Raw genomic sequence first — 17,510 nt, 5'->3', positions numbered from 1 at the left:
TAGTTTAATATCAGAGAGCATGTACCTCCCACCTTGTTCTTCCTCAGGATTTCTTTGGCTATTTAGAGCCTTTTGTGGTATGAATTTTAGAATTAATTTTTTCTAATTCTGAGAAGAAGTCTATTGGCATTTTAATAAGAATTGCATTGAATCTGTATATTAATCCTTCCAATCCATAAGCATGGTATATCCTTCCATTTATTTGTATCTTCTTCAATTCCTTCAGTGTCTTATAGTTTTAGAGTGCAAATCTTTCACCTCTTAGGTTAAATTTATTCCTAGGTATTTTATGCATTTTGATGCAGTTGTAAATGAGGTTGTTTTCTTAATTTCTTCTTCTGATCATCCATTATTGGTGTATAGAAATGCAACAGATTTCTGTATTTTGATCTATATCCTCAACTTTACTGAATTCATTTATTAGTCCAAATAAGTTTTTGGTGGAGTCTTTAGAGTTTCTGTATATAGTATTATATCATCTGCAAATAATTGGAGTTTTACTTCTTCCATTTTGATTTGAATGCCTTTTTTTTTTTTCTTGTCTGATTTCTCTGGCTAGGACTTCTAATACTATGTTGAATAGAGGTGGTTATAGCAAGAATCCTTGTCTTGCTCCTGATCTTAGAGGAAAACCTTTCAGCATTTCACCATTGAGTATGATACTAGCTAGGGGTTTGTCAGATATAACCTGTATAATGATGAGATATGTTCCTTTGATACCCACTTTGTTCAGAGTTTTTGGTGTAAAAAGATGTTGATATTTGTCAAATGTTTTTTGTGCATCTATTGAGGTGTTCATATGGTCTTTATCCTTTATTTTGCTAATGTGATGTATCATGTTGATTGATTTATTGATATTGAACCATTCTTGCATCCCTGTGTTGAAACCCACTTTGTTGTGGTCTATAATCCTTTAATGTATTATTGAATTCGGTTTGTTAATATTTTATTGAGAATTTTTACATTTATGTTCATCAAGGATATTAGCCTGTAATTTTCTTTTTTTGTAATGTCTTTGTTTGGTTTTGGTATCTGGACAATGTTGGCTTCATAGATTGAGTTTGGAAGCATTCCTTCCTCTTCAATTTTTTGAAATGGTTTAAGAAGGATAGGTATTATTTCTTCTTTGAATGTTTGGTAGAATTCACCTGTGAAGGGGTCTGGTCTTGGACTTCTATTTGTTGGGAGTTTTTTGATTATTGCTTCACTTTCATTGCTAGAAATCTCTCTGTTTAGATTTTTTATTTCTATGTGGTTCAGTCTTAGAAGGTTACATATTTACAGAAATTTATTATAACATTTCTTCTAGGTTGCTGAATTTGTTGGCATGTAATTGTTCATAATATTCTTCATAAGAGTCTTTGTATTTCTGTGATGTCAGTTGTAACTTCTCTTTCACTTATGATTTAATTTATTTGGGCTCTCTTTTTCTTGATGAGTTTGGCTAACGATTTGTCAATTTTATCTTTTCAAAGAACCAGCTCTTAGTTTTTACTGATCTTTTCTATTGTTTTTTAAATTTCTATTTCATTTATTTCCACTCTGATCTTAAATATTTCCTTCCTACTGTTTCCTTTGGTTTTGTGTGTTCTTCTTTTTTAGGTCTTTTAAATACAGAGTGAGATTTGGGATTTTTCTTGTCTCTTCCATCTTTGAACTGATTTTGCTGCATCCCATACATTTCGAAAAGTTGTATTTTTGTTTCATTTGCTTCAAGATGGTTTTTGATTTCCTGTTTGATTTTCTCTTTGATCCATTGGTTGTTTAGTAGCATATTGGTTAGTCTCCACATAGTTGTGTTTTTTTCAGTTTTCTTCCTGTAGTTGATTTCCAATTTCTATGCCATTGTTCTCAGAAAAGATACCTGATATGATTTCAGTCTTCTTGAATTTATTGAGGCTTGTTTTGTCACCTGATAAGTGATCCATTCTGAAGAATATTCTATGTGCACTTGAAAAAAACTATTCTTCAGTTTTGGGATGAAATTTTAAAAAATTTCTATAGTCAATCTGATCTAATGTGACATTTAAGGCCATTATTTCCTTACTAATTTTCTATCTAGATGATCTATCCATTGATGTGACAGGGGTGTTAAAAATCCCTACTATTATTGTATTACTGTGATTTTTCTCCCTTTACATCTATTAATAATTGTTTTTACATATTTAGGTGCTCCTATGTTGGGTACATAGATATTTATAATTGTACATAGATATTTATAATATCCTCTTGGATCCACTCCTTTATAAGTATGCAGTGTTCTTTTTTGTCTTTTTTCTTTTTTTACATTTTGTGTTTTAAAGTCTATTTTGTTTGATATGAGTATTGCTACCCCAGCTTTCATTTTGTTTCTCTTTGCACTTTCACTGTGTCTTTCTGTTTGCAGTGAATCTCTTGTAGGTAGCATACAATGGGTCTTTTTTTTTTTTATCCATTCTGCCACCTTTTGTCTTTTTATTGGAACATTAACCCAATTACATTTAAAGAAATTATTGATAAATATGCCATTTTGTTAATTGTTTTTTGGTTGTTTTTATAATTCTCCTCTGTTCCTTTCTTTTTCTCTTGATCTCTTCGTGGTTTGCTGGTATTCTTTAGAGTTTTGTTTGGGTTCTCTTCTCTTTATCCTTTGCATATCTTTTATGTTTTTTGGTTTGTGGTTACCATGAGATTTATGCATATCATTCTATATTTATAGCAGTATAAATTTATAGCAGTATAGCAGTATAGAATGATATATCATTCTATATTATAAGCTGATAGGCATTTAAGTTTGAATATATTCTGTAAGGATTTCATTTAACTCCCCTCTCCTTGCTTTACGTTACTGATGTCATTATTAGATCTTTTTGTGTAGTGTATCTCCAAACTACTTATTGTAGTTCGAATTGAGTTTGATACTTTTTGTTTTGACCTTTATAGTAGCTTTTTACATGTCCAATTTGTTGTAATTATTAAATATTCGGCTTTACCTGTGAGATTTTTCCTTCCTCATATTTTCTTATATCTGGTTATGACTTTTCCTTTTCTGCTTAAAGAAGTACCTTTAACATTTCTTGTAAAGCTGGATTAATGGTGATGAACTCCTTTAGTTTTCGTTTGTCTAGGAAACTATCTCTCCTTCAATTCCGAATGATAATCTTGCCGAGTGTAGTATTCTAGGTTGTCGGTTCCTTTCTTTCAGCACTCTAAAGGTTAAAGGTGTTCTGCTACTCCCTTCTGGCCTATAAAGTTGCTGCTGTTAAATCAGCTGATAGCCTTATGTGATTTCCTTTGTATATAACTGGTTGCTTTCCTCTTGCTTCCTTCGAGATTGTCTCTTTAACTTGCCTTTTTAATTGCAGTACGTCTTGGTGTGGGTCTCTTTGGGTTCATCAAATTTGGACTCTGTGCTTCTTGGACCTAGATGTCTGTTTCCTTTCCCAGTTTGGGAAAGCTTTCAACCATTTTTTTAAAAAAATAAAGTTTCTATTTCTTTCTCTCTTTCTTCTCCTTCTGGGATCCCTACAATACAAATATTTGAATCCAAATGAGAGCCTCACATGTTTACTCTGACCACCCTCCCACCCCTTCCTTAGAAGGTCCTAAACTCCAGTTTTTAGCTCCAAAGTTCTACAAGACCATAGAAAATTCTGAACCTCTGCTTAGCTTTAGTTTCTTGCCCTGAGCAGCTTAAGAATTCAGCAAATTTTATGAGATAAAAACCATTAAGTGTTGGAATCAACTCTCTGTATTTCCCTTCTCTCCCCAAAAATTAGACTATCAAGTTGGCCTCAAGTGACATCTGATGCCTTTAGACAGATTTTTTTTTTCCACTTCAGATTTTCCTGTTGTTTCCCTTAGGAATGTCAGTCTGCCACAGGCTACTCTATCAGGTCCAGAAGTAAAAGTCTGTCCTTAAGATTTTGAAATTTGGTAATATTGGTGTTTAACTTTGACCATTCTCAGTTTTGAGCAAGGATATATTCTCTGAGCTCACTAGGATTTTAGCCTTAAAATGCACCTGTTTACCTTTCTGTTCTAAATAAGCTTTACGGGGTTTATTTTTTTGATAATAGCTCTTTGTAGATTTTCTGGAGTGAGTAGGAAAAGAAATGTAATGAGGGGGGCTTGTTCTTAATAGAGTTTCCCAGGAATCTGCCTCATGTGTGTTTAGTCGCTAGTTGTTATATTGCATCTCTTAGTACAGAGTCTTAAATAGATAACATTAAAGGCAGATATTCACAAATACATATGAAAAACTAATATGCAATCTTGAACTCTACTCATGAAAGATACCAAGCCAGACAGTTGTTGAGTAAGCCTGAACTTTGTGTTTGGAGAGAGGAATCATGTGTCAGATAATTCAAGGGACCCCAATTCCTATCACAGCAGCAGAGTCCTATTCTAGTTATTCAGGACCTTGTCCACTGAGAGCAGTGGGTACATCTTGACAGGTTTGCTGCCTTGCTCCTGACTTTCTGTGCTCACATATACATCCTCATAGTATATTTTCCTCATGTAAATGTCACATCGTTCATATAGGTTTGAAGACATTGCTTCCTCACTGGTAGCGGGAGGTCTTTCCCACAGCATTAATAGTATCCTAACTTTCTATTATCCATCCAAATGCTAACGTGAATATATTAAACATTGAAATGATGGATTTTGTAGTTACTCTAGAGATGAATTTTTTCTGCCAAGTATTGCCTCTAGTTTCAATGGTTTCTTAAGGTCACATCTGGATTATTTTAAAGACCATATCACTAAAATAGACAAGGTACGTTTTTTTTTTTTAATCATTAGTATCTTGTGGTCTCTATAGGGTTTTTGAGGCTTAGAAAGTCAAGTAACTTATCTGTAATTACAAATAAAGTAACTATTATACTCAGGATCCCAACCCAAGCCCGTGACTTCTGAACTCAAGCTCCCAAGATCTCCTGCTTCATACATTATACATTAGATCAACCCCTTCCTGTTTTGTCCTCTGTTGACTTCTCTTCTCCTTTCCTTTCTTCACTTCAAGAAATTTTCAAAACTGCAGCCTCTTTATTATGATTATAAACAGGCTCCTCTTATCCCAAGTAGATGTTTTGCTGGAATAAAACAGACATTTTTATTTTTGATGTCTTTCAGACTGGATGACTGTGCCCGTGAGTAAGAAATCTACTCTCAAGGAAGATATTCCTGAAGAAGAATTGGATCAGTGGGTGATAAAGGAAAGATTCACTAGAGATAGTCACTGGAAATATGATAGCCTATGGGAATGGCAGCATGGAGGCCAGGAGATAAAGTTGCAGCAAGTAGTGTTCACGCACCATAAAACCTCATCTGTGGGTAGTTACCAAGAATGTGATGAATCTGGGAAGCACTGCACTGTGAGCTCATCTTTTGTTCAAAGTCAGGGATTTCAATCTAGCAAAAAAGCCTTTGAGTGTAGTGAGTGTGGAAAAGTCTTCACTAAGAGTTCAACCCTTAATAAACATCAGAAAATTCACACTGAAAAACTTAATGTAAATCAGAAAACTCTTATTAAAGAGAAACGATATGAATGTAGAGAATGTGGGAAAGCCTTTCATCAGAGTACACACCTTATCCATCACCAAAGAATTCACACAGGTGAGAAACCGTATGAATGTAAGGAATGTGGCAAGGCCTTCTCAGTGAGCTCCTCACTTACTTATCATCAGAAAATTCACACTGGAGAGAAACCTTTTGAATGCAACTTATGTGGAAAAGCTTTTATTCGAAACATACACCTTGCCCACCATCATAGAATACATACTGGAGAGAAACCTTTTAAATGTAACATATGTGACAAAGCCTTTGTGTGCAGGGCACATCTTACCAAACACCAGAATATTCATAGTGGAGACAAACCCTATAAATGTAATGAATGTGGGAAAGCCTTCAATCAGAGTACAAGTTTTCTTCAGCATCAGAGAATTCATACCGGGGAGAAGCCCTTTGAATGTAATGAATGTGGAAAGGCCTTCAGGGTGAACTCATCCCTTACTGAACACCAGAGAATCCATACTGGAGAGAAACCTTATAAATGTAATGAATGTGGGAAAGCTTTCAGAGATAATTCATCCTTTGCTCGACATCGGAAAATTCATACTGGAGAGAAACCTTATAGATGTGGTTTGTGTGAGAAAGCCTTCAGGGACCAATCAGCCCTAGCCCAGCATCAGAGAATTCATACTGGGGAAAAACCATATACATGTAATATATGTGAGAAAGCCTTCAGTGACCATTCAGCCCTTACTCAACATAAAAGAATTCATACTAGAGAAAAACCTTACAAATGTAAAATCTGTGGGAAAGCCTTTATCCGAAGCACACACCTTACTCAACACCAGAGGATTCACACAGGAGAGAAACCTTATAAATGTAATAAATGTGGGAAAGCTTTCAACCAGACTGCAAACCTCATTCAGCATCAGAGACATCATATTGGAGAAAAGTGATGTGATTGCAGTTTATAAGGAAGAGCTTTGAGACTGAATGTGTTAATTATTGAATGTAAGAGAATCCATTCTAGAGAATAACCAAGAAGGTTTACATCAACATAGTCATTTTTGTTTTACTGAGAGTCAAGCTTTACAGGATTGTGGGTTTTGAGAATTTAAGCATGTCAAACATGCCTCATCATTCAGAACTGCCTCAACTAAATAACAGTTCTGTGTAATTAGTCTGAATTACCAAGTATAAGAACCAAAATAGTGCTTCATCAACAACATAAAAATTACTTTGTCAAATTTACATTTTTGACTATTAAGAAAAATTATGAAATTGTAAAAATTAAGGTTGAGTAGCAAAAGAACAAAAAGTAAGGAACTGGTCTACAAGCATTTCATTCTCTTTGATTCTTTTATATAAGGGTTTCCACCTTTAATGGAACCCTCTGTTCTCAATCAAACCGCTGACGCCCAGAGTAAAGAAAGTGCATTCACTTATGCATCAGCTCAGGACTTAACTTAAAGTCTGCTTCTGCTTCAAATTGTTTTTGTGAGATCTCCCTGGTCTGTGTGTCCACTGGTTTCCTACCCATCTTCTCCTTCTAGGACAATTCATTTGAATGGTGCATTCATCTTTTGATTTAGCAGCTCCTAACTGGTAACATCATGTCACTTATTACCACCCCATTTGCCCTTGGAGAGTGGTGATCCAACATCATACACAGCCCATGATTGTGGGTATTGCTCCCAAATCCAGCTTTCAGAACTTGGGATGTCTGCCTAAAAAGCAGAGGTTAATCAAAATTCTTGAGTTACCCAGTTTCTCTGGGCCTCAGCTTGATTCTGACCCTGGGGTGATACCTAATGTAGGGGCTTACCCTGTGTAAACACTGCCCTTTGATTGCTCTGTACTGCAGTTACTCTACATATGGGATGTAGGTGTGACGATTCCAACCAACTTGGTGGTGGTTTAGGTCACCTCTACTTCTATGACTTGGCATTTACAGATGTGCAACTGACAAGAGAGATTGGAGCCCCATGGCCAGTTAAAGGTTCTGACCCACTCTTTCTCACAGCTGGGTAGTCCTTGGTGACCCCTGTGTTAGAGTATATCTGTCACTCCCAGAACATTGAACTTCATCCTGATCCTGCCCTGTCTTTGTCGTTTTCTGAAATTATTAACTCTGTGTTCACAAGAAAAGCAGAGAGATTTGTATTTCTGCTTTTGCAGTTGAAAGTAGGCACTCCCTCTCCTCTGTGTGTTGCACTACTTAAAGCCTGTCCCAGTCTGACAGTGGTGAGCAACATGTTGAGTAATTCCAGGAGTATGAGAAGTGGTCAACAGCACTGTGACCTCTGGCAGGAACAGTGTCTGTGTCCAGAAGTTTGAGTGACACTCTAGTCCTGCAGGTGGAGTTCCTTCACCATCTCTAATCCTTCAGTGCTGTCAGTAGAAATCGGAGAGAAATAAAATAACAATTGTGTGTCTTCACCCACTCAACCACTGGTGGCATTCTCCCCTCCCTCACCACACAGAATGGGAGCCCACACTACTGCAGGCTGGAACATTCCACATCATGATGATGGCAGAGCAAGTAAACGATTGTTCTGGGAAGCAGAGTGGCAGGTTCCTGGTCTGTGGAAGTGCTCTCCATCAAGTTGGGTGCCCTGCTGTCCTTGCAAATACTGCACCTGAGCTCCAAGTCACAGAAGAGGACATTCGATGTCATGGTAGGATCAATGGCTTCCAGGTTAAACAGACTTGAAGCTTCCCGCAGCCTTCAAGCCCAAGTTCTCTTAAGTTCAGCATCCATTTAATAAAGGTCGGCTATAGGTGTCTCCTGTTAAGTAAGTAGCAATTCATACTTTCTACTAAGATGCAGGTGAAGCAGCATTTTAAAAGATTACTTGGGACCATCCGTGCCTTGGGTATGTTCCTCTACAGCTTCGCATGGCTGGCAGCCTGAGATTCCACAATAACCTAGAGAAACTGTGCTCATTGCTCTGATACCTGCCTTCATTACTATCCATATGGCCTGCTTGGTCCTCTCACCCCCTTACCTTGAATCCCTGAGAAACATTTTTCTAAATTGTTCGTTGTTCATGTTGTTTGTTTTTAATGAGAGCTATAGCCACTCGGCAGCTGCCTGCTATCAAGCTGGATCCCAGACCTGCTTCCACTTTAAGAGCCTCATTTTTCCCAGTGACAGCCCCGGCGGCTCCTCCCCCAGAATCAATGTAGTTTGAGGCCCTCATCTGAAAATGTGCTCCCCTTCCCCCAGACCTATCTTCTGCCAGGCTTCGGTCTTGATGAAAGTAGACCTCTGAAATGCCTATTCACTCAACCCTTTCTGGGGAGGCAAAAAAAAAATAAATAAATGGCCTACTATATTTGTCTGGGCTGACTGGATGTATTTATGGTAATACTGTTTAAGCAGGCCTTTAGCTCTGGCTTTATTGTATTCTGCCTTATGATTAACACCTTATTGTGTGACCTCAACTAAGGGATCAGCATTTGCCCAGGTGCTATTCTGTGCTTTTCTAATCTGAAGTAGTATGGCTCTGCCTGGGCAGTCTCACCTGCCCGAGCAGCACCTTTGGCTCACACTTAAAAGTGTGTTTTGGAGAACACTCGGCTACCTTCTGCCGACTGATCTGCAAGATGTTAGGCAAGATTTAAGCAGTTATTGTGAGGGGCTTCTCTACCCCGCCCTCAGCCAGGTTACTCTTAAGACATTAGAGATTCCTAGGAAGAGCAGTTCATTCTGTACCTCACTTTTCTAGTCTTGCTAATTGGCTACATGGACACCGACTGTGAAAGAGGGGAGGACCACTGGGACCCACACCCTTTAGGGTTTCAGAGTGTGAGTGGCGATATGGCATCCTCGGCACATCTGGCCCATCTCTCACTACTCCTTGCCCCACATAGTGCAGGAGACTTCCCAGCATACCCAGGACCATGCCGTCTCCAGACAATGACTCTGCATGTGGCAGAGCAAGCATTGGACTTACACGTGAGCCAGTCTCCCCACTCCCACCCCTGGACCATAGCTAAGCTATGAGCCAGAGAAATGGACCTTGGCCCCCCTCCCACAGCACTCTCCTTGTGTGCTATGGAATCGCCCAATGGGCAAACCCACTGGAAGTCTAGTTGCACTCTACCCATGGAGGGATTCAAGTAGAGGATTAGTATCTGAACTTTGTTACATTCTTTTCTTTTTAATTAATTAATTTATTTTCATTACTTTCGAGTATACAGTACATTGGTAAGACATCTATATAGTTTATAAAACAATCCCCCCAATTGCTCGCTCCCTCCCCTGGCTCTCCACCTAGCCATAATATTAATTCTAACTGGATTCCCTATGCCATGCTCCCCATCCCTGTGGCCATCCATCAAACTACTAATTTGTACTTCTTTAACCCTTCGTCCCATTCTCCCATCCCCCTAAACCCCTACCCTCTGTTACCGAATTGTACACTATATTTGTGAGTCAGTTTTTTATTAGTTTGTTCTTTTTTTCCTTAGATTCTGCATATAAGTGAAATCATGGTGTTTATCTTTCTCTGTCTGACTTAAATAACTTCTAGGTCCATCAAGGCAATATCTTTTTCCATCCCCTCTCCCTTTTAATCTGTGTGTGTCTTTTAATCTGAAATGAATCTCTTGTAGGCAGCATGTAGGGGTCTTGTTTTCTAATCCATTCATCCACTCTTTTAGTTGGAGCATTTAATTCTTTTCCATTTGAGGTACTTATTGATAGGAATGTAGTTGTTACCATTCTTTATCCTGTTTTTGATACATGTTTTTTTTTTCTTAAAGAAGTCCCTCCAACATTTCCTGTAATACTGGCTTGGTGGTGATAAATTTCTTTAGCTTATTTTCGTCTGAGAAGCTCTTTATCTGTTCTTCAACTCTAAATGATAGTTTTGCTGGATAAAATATTCTTGATTGTAGATCCTGGGTCTTCATCATGTTGAATATTTTGTGCCAAACCCTTCTGTCCTGCATAGTTTCTTTTGAGAAATCAGCTGCCAATCTTATGGGTGCTCCCTTATAGGTAACTATCTGCTTTTCTCTTGCTGCTTTTAAGATTATCTTTGAATTTAACCTTTGGTATTTTAATTATGCTGTGTCTTGGTGTGGGCCTCTTTGGATTCTCTGAGCTTCCTGGGGTTGAATGTCTGTTTCCTTCACCAAGTTAGGGAAGTTTTCCATCATTATGTCTTCAAATAGCTGTTCAACATCTTGTTTTCCTTTCAGTACCCTAATGAGACAGATGTTTTTACCTTTAATAGTGTCCCATAGGCTCCTTAAATTATTATAGTCTTGGCTTTTTTCTTGCCATTCTGATTGACTTTCCATTCTTGGCTTTCCTGTCCTCAATATAGGTCATTTGATCCTCTTTATTCACTTTGTTTATTCCTTTGTTTACTCCATTTAATATACTTCTCATCTCAGATAATGTGTTCTTTGTTTCAGACTAGTTCTCTTTTATAATTTCTATTTCCATTTTTATGTTTTTTATCTCTTTGTTGATGTTCTCTACACTTCCCAAAAGTTCATTGAGCATCTTTATAACCAGTGTTATGAACTCTGCATCTATTAGATGGCTTGACTCTATTTTTTCTGGATCTCTGTTCTGTTCTCTCATATGGTTTCTGCTTCTTTGTCTTNTCCTGAGACATTGGGGTGGGGCCCATGTGGCAGCGGTGGGTGGGTGGTAAGGCCCTAGTCTTATAAGTATGCTCCAGGTGTGGTTTTCCACGTGCGCTTCTTCGGCTTTAGTTTGGTAAGGTGGAAGGAGTTCCAGGTGCTTTTCTAACCCAAGGGTGCAAGAACCATGGGTTCCTATAAATATCTGAGGCCTGGGACATCTCGTGGGCACAGCCTATGGCAATCATCACAGGTCCTGAACCCAGGCCAAACGACAAAACTATCATTAAGAATGCCTCTACTGGAAGTATTACAAAAGAGATCTGAGGCTAGTGGCCAGAGAAACGGAAGGGCAATAGCCATGCGTTGTATAATTTTTGCCAAGTATAGTATGCATTGGTTACATATGCATATAGTTACTGCTTTCATGAACATGAAATGGGAAGACAGGTATTATAAAAAGAAATAATTAGCAAATAATTGTAGCATGTGGAAGGTGTAAGTAGAATGGAATACTACAGAAGACTGTCAGGGGTCCGGCTTTAAACTGTATGGTTGGAGCAGGCCTTACTGAGGAATTAATTGACAAGAGACATAAGGATAGATAACTGAGACAGACAAAGAGGTCTGGGTGTTCTAGACAGTGAATAGCATAGGGAAAGCTCAGGGCAGGAAGTAGCTTGGGCTGATTTAGAGCCTTTAAAAGGGGGGAGGGGGTACCCACAGAGTCAGACCCACATGAGCAAGATGAGGTTGGACAGGAAGGCCTGACCCACCTGGACGATGAGCTTTGGTTTTGGTTTAAGTGCAAAAGGAAGCTATTACTGGGTTTCAGACTTTGTATTTCAAATTTTCAAGCTATGGTAGTTGATATTAATATATAAATTTTACCAGAGCATAAAAGATGGGAAAGTTTCCAATTAGTTCTTTCTCAATAATTTTCCTTGCAGTGAATAAGCAATTCCTAAGTTAGAAAAACCGTTTAACCACCTTAAGTGCAACTGCTAATTTATTTCAGTAACATACTTCAACCAAAGTATAGGGTTGCTCTCTGGCACAAATGTTACCTAATGTTATTTTATAATTTCTAGCCATGTGATAAGAAAAAGGAGTTACAAACATTTATAGTTAGGGACATGCCAGATTCCCCTGGCAAATTGCCTCATGCTCCTCATCAATCTCTCTGGTCCTCTCCAGTTTATCTCCTATGCCAGCCACTAACCACTTATCCACCCCCAACAAATCCAGCCATGGCATTTGCCTGCTTAAACCCTTCAGTGGTTCCCCTCGGCCAAGGGTAGAAAGCAAGGCCTTCTCGATCATCCACAACCATCCATGTAAACTCCCCAGCCTCATTTTTCCACCTTACCCTACAGAAATGGAACTGCCAGTAGTTCCTGACACCCCAAACTGGGTTGTCATTGTCTCTTTATCTGGGTCCCTAACTAGACTGAGCTCAATCTCAAGGACTTAGCCCATCATCCAGCTGAAGATGAGCACATAGTGATGCCAACAAATGTCTGTTAAATTAATAAGTGAAGCTTTCTATTTCCAACAAATATTTGCCAAGGCCTGTAGAAGATATGAAACATCTCTTCAGAGTAAAATGTCTTCATTTAACTTATGGTTTATAAAAGGGAATTTCTGTTTTCAGGGCCAATAACCCTGTGTGTAAATGTTGAGGAGGAGAAAGAGGTAGTGTTGTGGTTGCTTTATTCTCTTAGTGTTATTCAGTAGATAGGTAACTTTTTAAATGATTTAACGTGGATTTCTTCTTTTTGGTAGCACACAGTACAAACTCAAAAGCAGGTGCAGTGAAAACTAACTGCTTCCTCCCACCCCTCTTATGCAATGGCCTTTTTAGAGGTAACAGCAGTTAGCAGACTCCTTGGGTCCTTCCAGAGATACTTTGTACATGTGCCCCATCCCTCCTTTTAAAAACACAGGTGGTAGACTACCAGAAACATTGCTCTACATTTTGCTACTTTTATTTAATAATGTATTTCAAAGATCTTTTCATTACGGTAATATAGGACTGCCTCATTTCGTGTAATGGCTACAAAATATTCCATCCATTGTATGGATGCTCCACGATATATTTAGACCAGTGGTTCCAAGTTGTTGTGCAGCGAGGCTGTTTTGTTATTGCAAAAATGCTGCAATTAATATCCTGGATATATGCCATTTCATACTTTGGCAAGTATGTCTGTAGGAAAAACTCCCTGAAGTGGATTTCTGGGCTCAAAGGGTGAGTGTGATTTTTAATTAAGAAAAACAGTGCCATCTCACCTTCAGTAGAGGCTGTATGGGTATGCATCCACCCACCGCAGAGGTGGGGGTGATGCCCTACATCTTGCCATACAGAACATTAACTAACTCTTTTATCTTTGCCAATCTGATAAAAGGGTGTCTCAGAGTGGGTTTCCCCCACCTTTACTGAGATATAATTGACACCTACACCTTGTGTAAGTTTAAGATATACAATGTGATGATTTGATATGCATATATATTGTGAACTGTTTACCACAATGAGGCTGGTTAAAACATCTTTAACCTCACATCATCACCATTTTGCAGTTGTTCTGGTGAGAACAATAAACTTTCATAGCAACTTTCAAGTGTATGAGAGGGTGTTGCTCGCTGTTGTCGCCATGCTGTCTATCCACTCCCAGGATTTACTTGTCTTAAAACTAAGTGCAGTTATCCTGCTAGGAGTTAAATTAGACATCTTTTCGTACGCTTAAGTGTCACCATACCTCTAATTATAGGCTCGTTGGTTTTCAGAAATCGATTTATAACAAGATGATTAGCCTTGTTAGCTTTTGTCATAAGATGCAAATATATTTTATTGGTTTTTGTTGTTATTCAGACTGTACGTAATGGGGTGTTTGTTACAAAAGATTTTGATTTTTATATAGAATCGATTAATCTTTTCCTTCATGGTTTCCGAGTTTTAAATCACAGGTAAAAAAATATTTATCTATACCAAGGTTACTTTTTAAATTGTCCACTCTTTTCCAGTTTATTTTTTAACTTTAAAAACTTTGATCCCTTGGAATCATTTTGGTGAAAGACATGAAATTGTAGGACCAATTTAATTTTTTCCAGATGGCTATCCAGATGTTACAATATTACCCAATGCAAGAAGTCCATCTCTTGGTGAGTGTAACCCAATGAACCTTGACCAAGACAGAATCTGAGCAAGGAAAGTTTACTTGAAGCAAGTAAGGAGAGCACCAGGGGTGATAATCAAAGCAGCGTTTCTCTAAATACACAAGGGAAATTGCCTTTATTGGGACTAATTATGCATAATCATCAAAAAAGTGTAGGTCATTATATGTAGAGGCTGAGTCATTCTGGCACAGGCGCAGTAAGGGATCATGCTTTATCATACAGCATATGTATAGAACATGGTAGATAAGCTCTTTCTGGGGAGAATTCAGTATAATAATTGAGCAGGGTTAGTCTGTTTCTTTTAGGCAACCTTATCTGGCTTCTGTAGGAACAAGGTGTTATATAGTCTTATGGTCAGCTTTTCCCGGGATGTCCTTCCTCTGCAAGATAGCTCAGCAAATATGTTAGTTTCACAACTCAGCAACCTCTTTCACACTATTCCGATTACAACAACCCCATTTGTTAACTAAGCTATCTTTCCCCCACTAGTTTAAGATGCCATCTTTACCTTTTACTGTATTTCACACATATTTCAATCTTTTTCTGGACCACTCTGTCCAATTGGTCTATCTATGACCTATGAACCAGTACTTTAAATTATTAAAGGTTGATAATAATATGACTTTTTAAAATATGAATTGACCCTAAAATATAGACAGTAAAATTAACTTATATTTTTTCTAAAGTAATTTCTTATTTCAAAATCTTATCTTCTTTCACTTTACTTAAGAGGATAATCAAAACTTGATTTCAATGCTGGAAAGAATGTCTATGAAGATTTTCAAAGTCCTCCACTTCAATGAATATTTAAAGAGCCCTTCATTATACCTTACCTTTTAGGCCCAATTTTCAAGGATATACTTTAATCCTTCACACATGTCCTTTTCTTCACAGTTGAATTTCCTGACAACCAACCTAGTCGAAAGAGCATCTCTAAGTAGAGCTCAAGGATCCCCGCTTTTGGCATGTTTAAGGATGTCCACATGTCTTTGTCTCAATGTGATTTAGTGCTTTATCTCCTTTTGCCTTTTTTTCACTTGAATTATTGGATAAAAAGTCTACTATATCATTGGAAAGAGAAGAATTGATCAGCATGTTTAAGGAACTTGACCTTATGGAACTGCATACAGAATGGAGCATTGACACCTGCAGAAAGCTGAATGACAATGAAAATACTACATATCAAAACTAAAGCCAATCTTTGCTATTCAAAATGCTAGATTACGTTTTACAGTAAAGATATTTTCAAGCTTGTCTTCAGTTTCTTAACCACAGTAAGCAGATTATTTTGTTATTTTTTCTTGAAACTATGTTCTTTTTTATTATTATTATTCACATTGATAATTCAAAGGAAGTCATTAGTAGCTTTTGTTTAATGTAAAAAAGAACCCCACTCACTCTCCAAAACAACCCAAAAAACTTGGGCTTAAATCTGTCATTAGGAGCCTGGTTTATATTCCCTTATATTTTTATAAGGGAAATACAGTGCAGATCTCTCTAGAAAGCAGTTTTTAAAGAAGGAATGCTGGGCAGGGTGGGAGAGAGAGTTTATCTGCAGGATATTTTAAAATTTGTATCCAATAATTTCAGTACCAGAAGTCTTTACTGCTGTTGTCTTTTATTTCTACTGGTTCTTTATGATGAGTCTGTGGTTCCCTTTTTGACTGATTTACTTTTAACCTTATACTGTTCTTTGTCTTTGAATAACTGTGTTAGAGGAATCTTAAGCCCAGGGAATATTCGCATTTGCTTTTGCAAAGTACCTCATGGATCACTCCATGAGTAAGATATTTTAGAACACTCAGGGGATGTGAATCTGGCTACATGTACACACAAGGGCTGTCATGTGGTTATAACATCTTGGACTTGATTCATTTTTCTCTTGCTCTGAACTTCACAAGGCACCCCGAAGTCCTCTGGGAGCTGGAGAGAGGGGGACAAGTTCACTTCTGGTTTTTGCCCAATCCTGAAATGGGTAGCCCTTTGAGATTCCAGCTTTAAAAGGAGAGGGTCTCTCATTAGATGCTCCCATGGAGCCGACCCGTGCCTTTGAACTCTGTATACACTGCCCCAGCAGGTTGTCAAAACCAACTTTCAAATTTGCCTGAATCTTCAAATGCCATCGGGCAGCAAGCAGCTTCATCAGTCACTTACTTCTCTAGGATTACATTTCACTGTGATTTCAACCTAAAAACTTTCTATGATCTTTTTAGCTTTTCAGTGAATATTTTAAAAATATTTTTATTATACCTGTCAGTTGCTTTAACCAGGAGATTTTGGTTTCAGTAAACTTGCCCTCCCACTTCCTATAAATAGAACCCTCTGCTCTCAAACCCATCCAGTCAGGTGCCTCCACTTCTTTGCTGAAACTGCTCTTGACAAGATTATAGAGCTCTACATTCTTGCTAAACATGATGATCAATTCTCGGTCCTCATCTTCCATTACCCAACAGCAGTGTTTGATATAGTTTATTACTCTATTTACTTGGCTTTCAGAATAACGCATTTTTTTTTTAATTTTCCTCCTACTTTACCAGGCTGCCATTTTCTCTTCTTTTCTTCCTACTATTCCTTGGTAATAATGTCTTCTGCTACTTTGTCCTCACCTCCCTGAGCATTGAATGTCGCAGAGGCCTACCACTCTTCTTTCTGTCCTTTTCACAGTCACTACCATGGTGAAATCATCAAATGAATGACTTTAAACATCGTTCTATAGACTGAAAACTCCAAATCTTACATGTTTAGTGTGGGCATCCTCAGTGTAATCCAGACTCATGTCTGTAACAGCCTACTCAAAATTTCCACTTGGATGTCTATTCAAGCTCTCAACCTTAACACGTCCAATGGAGCACATGTGTTTCCTCCTCATATCTGCCTGGGACTGAGACATGAGAGAACAAAGGAAAAAGAAGGAATGTGGGAGATCTCCCTTTTCTCTGAGCTTCAAGAATCGCCTTTCCTGACCTTGATCCAGAACTAGAGGGATGCTTTTACTGACCATACCCTGGTGCCCATGTCTAGGTTTCAGACTAGGGGAAATAGGACAGAGAGACTTGCCGCCAGTTCAGTAGTACCTCAAATTTCGGTCTTTCCCCCAAATCTACCTGCTGTGATTTATTCACCAGCATCCTCGGATAGCTATTTTATGCTTTCTGTCCAAGTTTAAAGCAATATTCAGTGGGAGACAGAGGATGGAGTCTACTTACTCCATATTACTCAGAACTGGAAGCCAGAAAAAA

At 38.1% G+C, this 17,510-nt stretch overlaps 1 protein-coding gene across 3 annotated transcripts in view; it reads left to right on the top strand.

Annotated features, from left to right (window-relative positions):
- LOC120616633 (zinc finger protein 2 homolog) overlaps positions 1-8,834 on the top strand; it is a 51,229-nt gene extending 42,395 nt beyond the window's left edge. For 2 of the 3 annotated variants that reach the window (XM_039880282.1, XM_039880283.1), the window contains one exon: positions 5,116-5,356. In XM_039880282.1, coding sequence (XP_039736216.1) covers positions 5,116-5,140 — 25 coding nt within the window. In that variant the 3' untranslated portion in view covers positions 5,141-5,356. Of the gene's footprint in view, positions 1-5,115 lie in introns of all 3 variants that reach the window. The other variant, XM_039880281.1, reaches the window with a different exon arrangement.
- The last annotated feature ends 8,676 nt before the right edge of the window (positions 8,835-17,510 follow it).

The sequence above is a fragment of the Pteropus medius genome, unplaced genomic scaffold (assembly GCF_902729225.1).
Source record: "Pteropus medius unplaced genomic scaffold, Ma_sr-lr_union100, whole genome shotgun sequence".
Classification (NCBI taxonomy): Eukaryota; Metazoa; Chordata; class Mammalia; order Chiroptera; family Pteropodidae; genus Pteropus; species Pteropus medius.
This window is presented reverse-complemented; position numbering and strand designations above follow the sequence as displayed.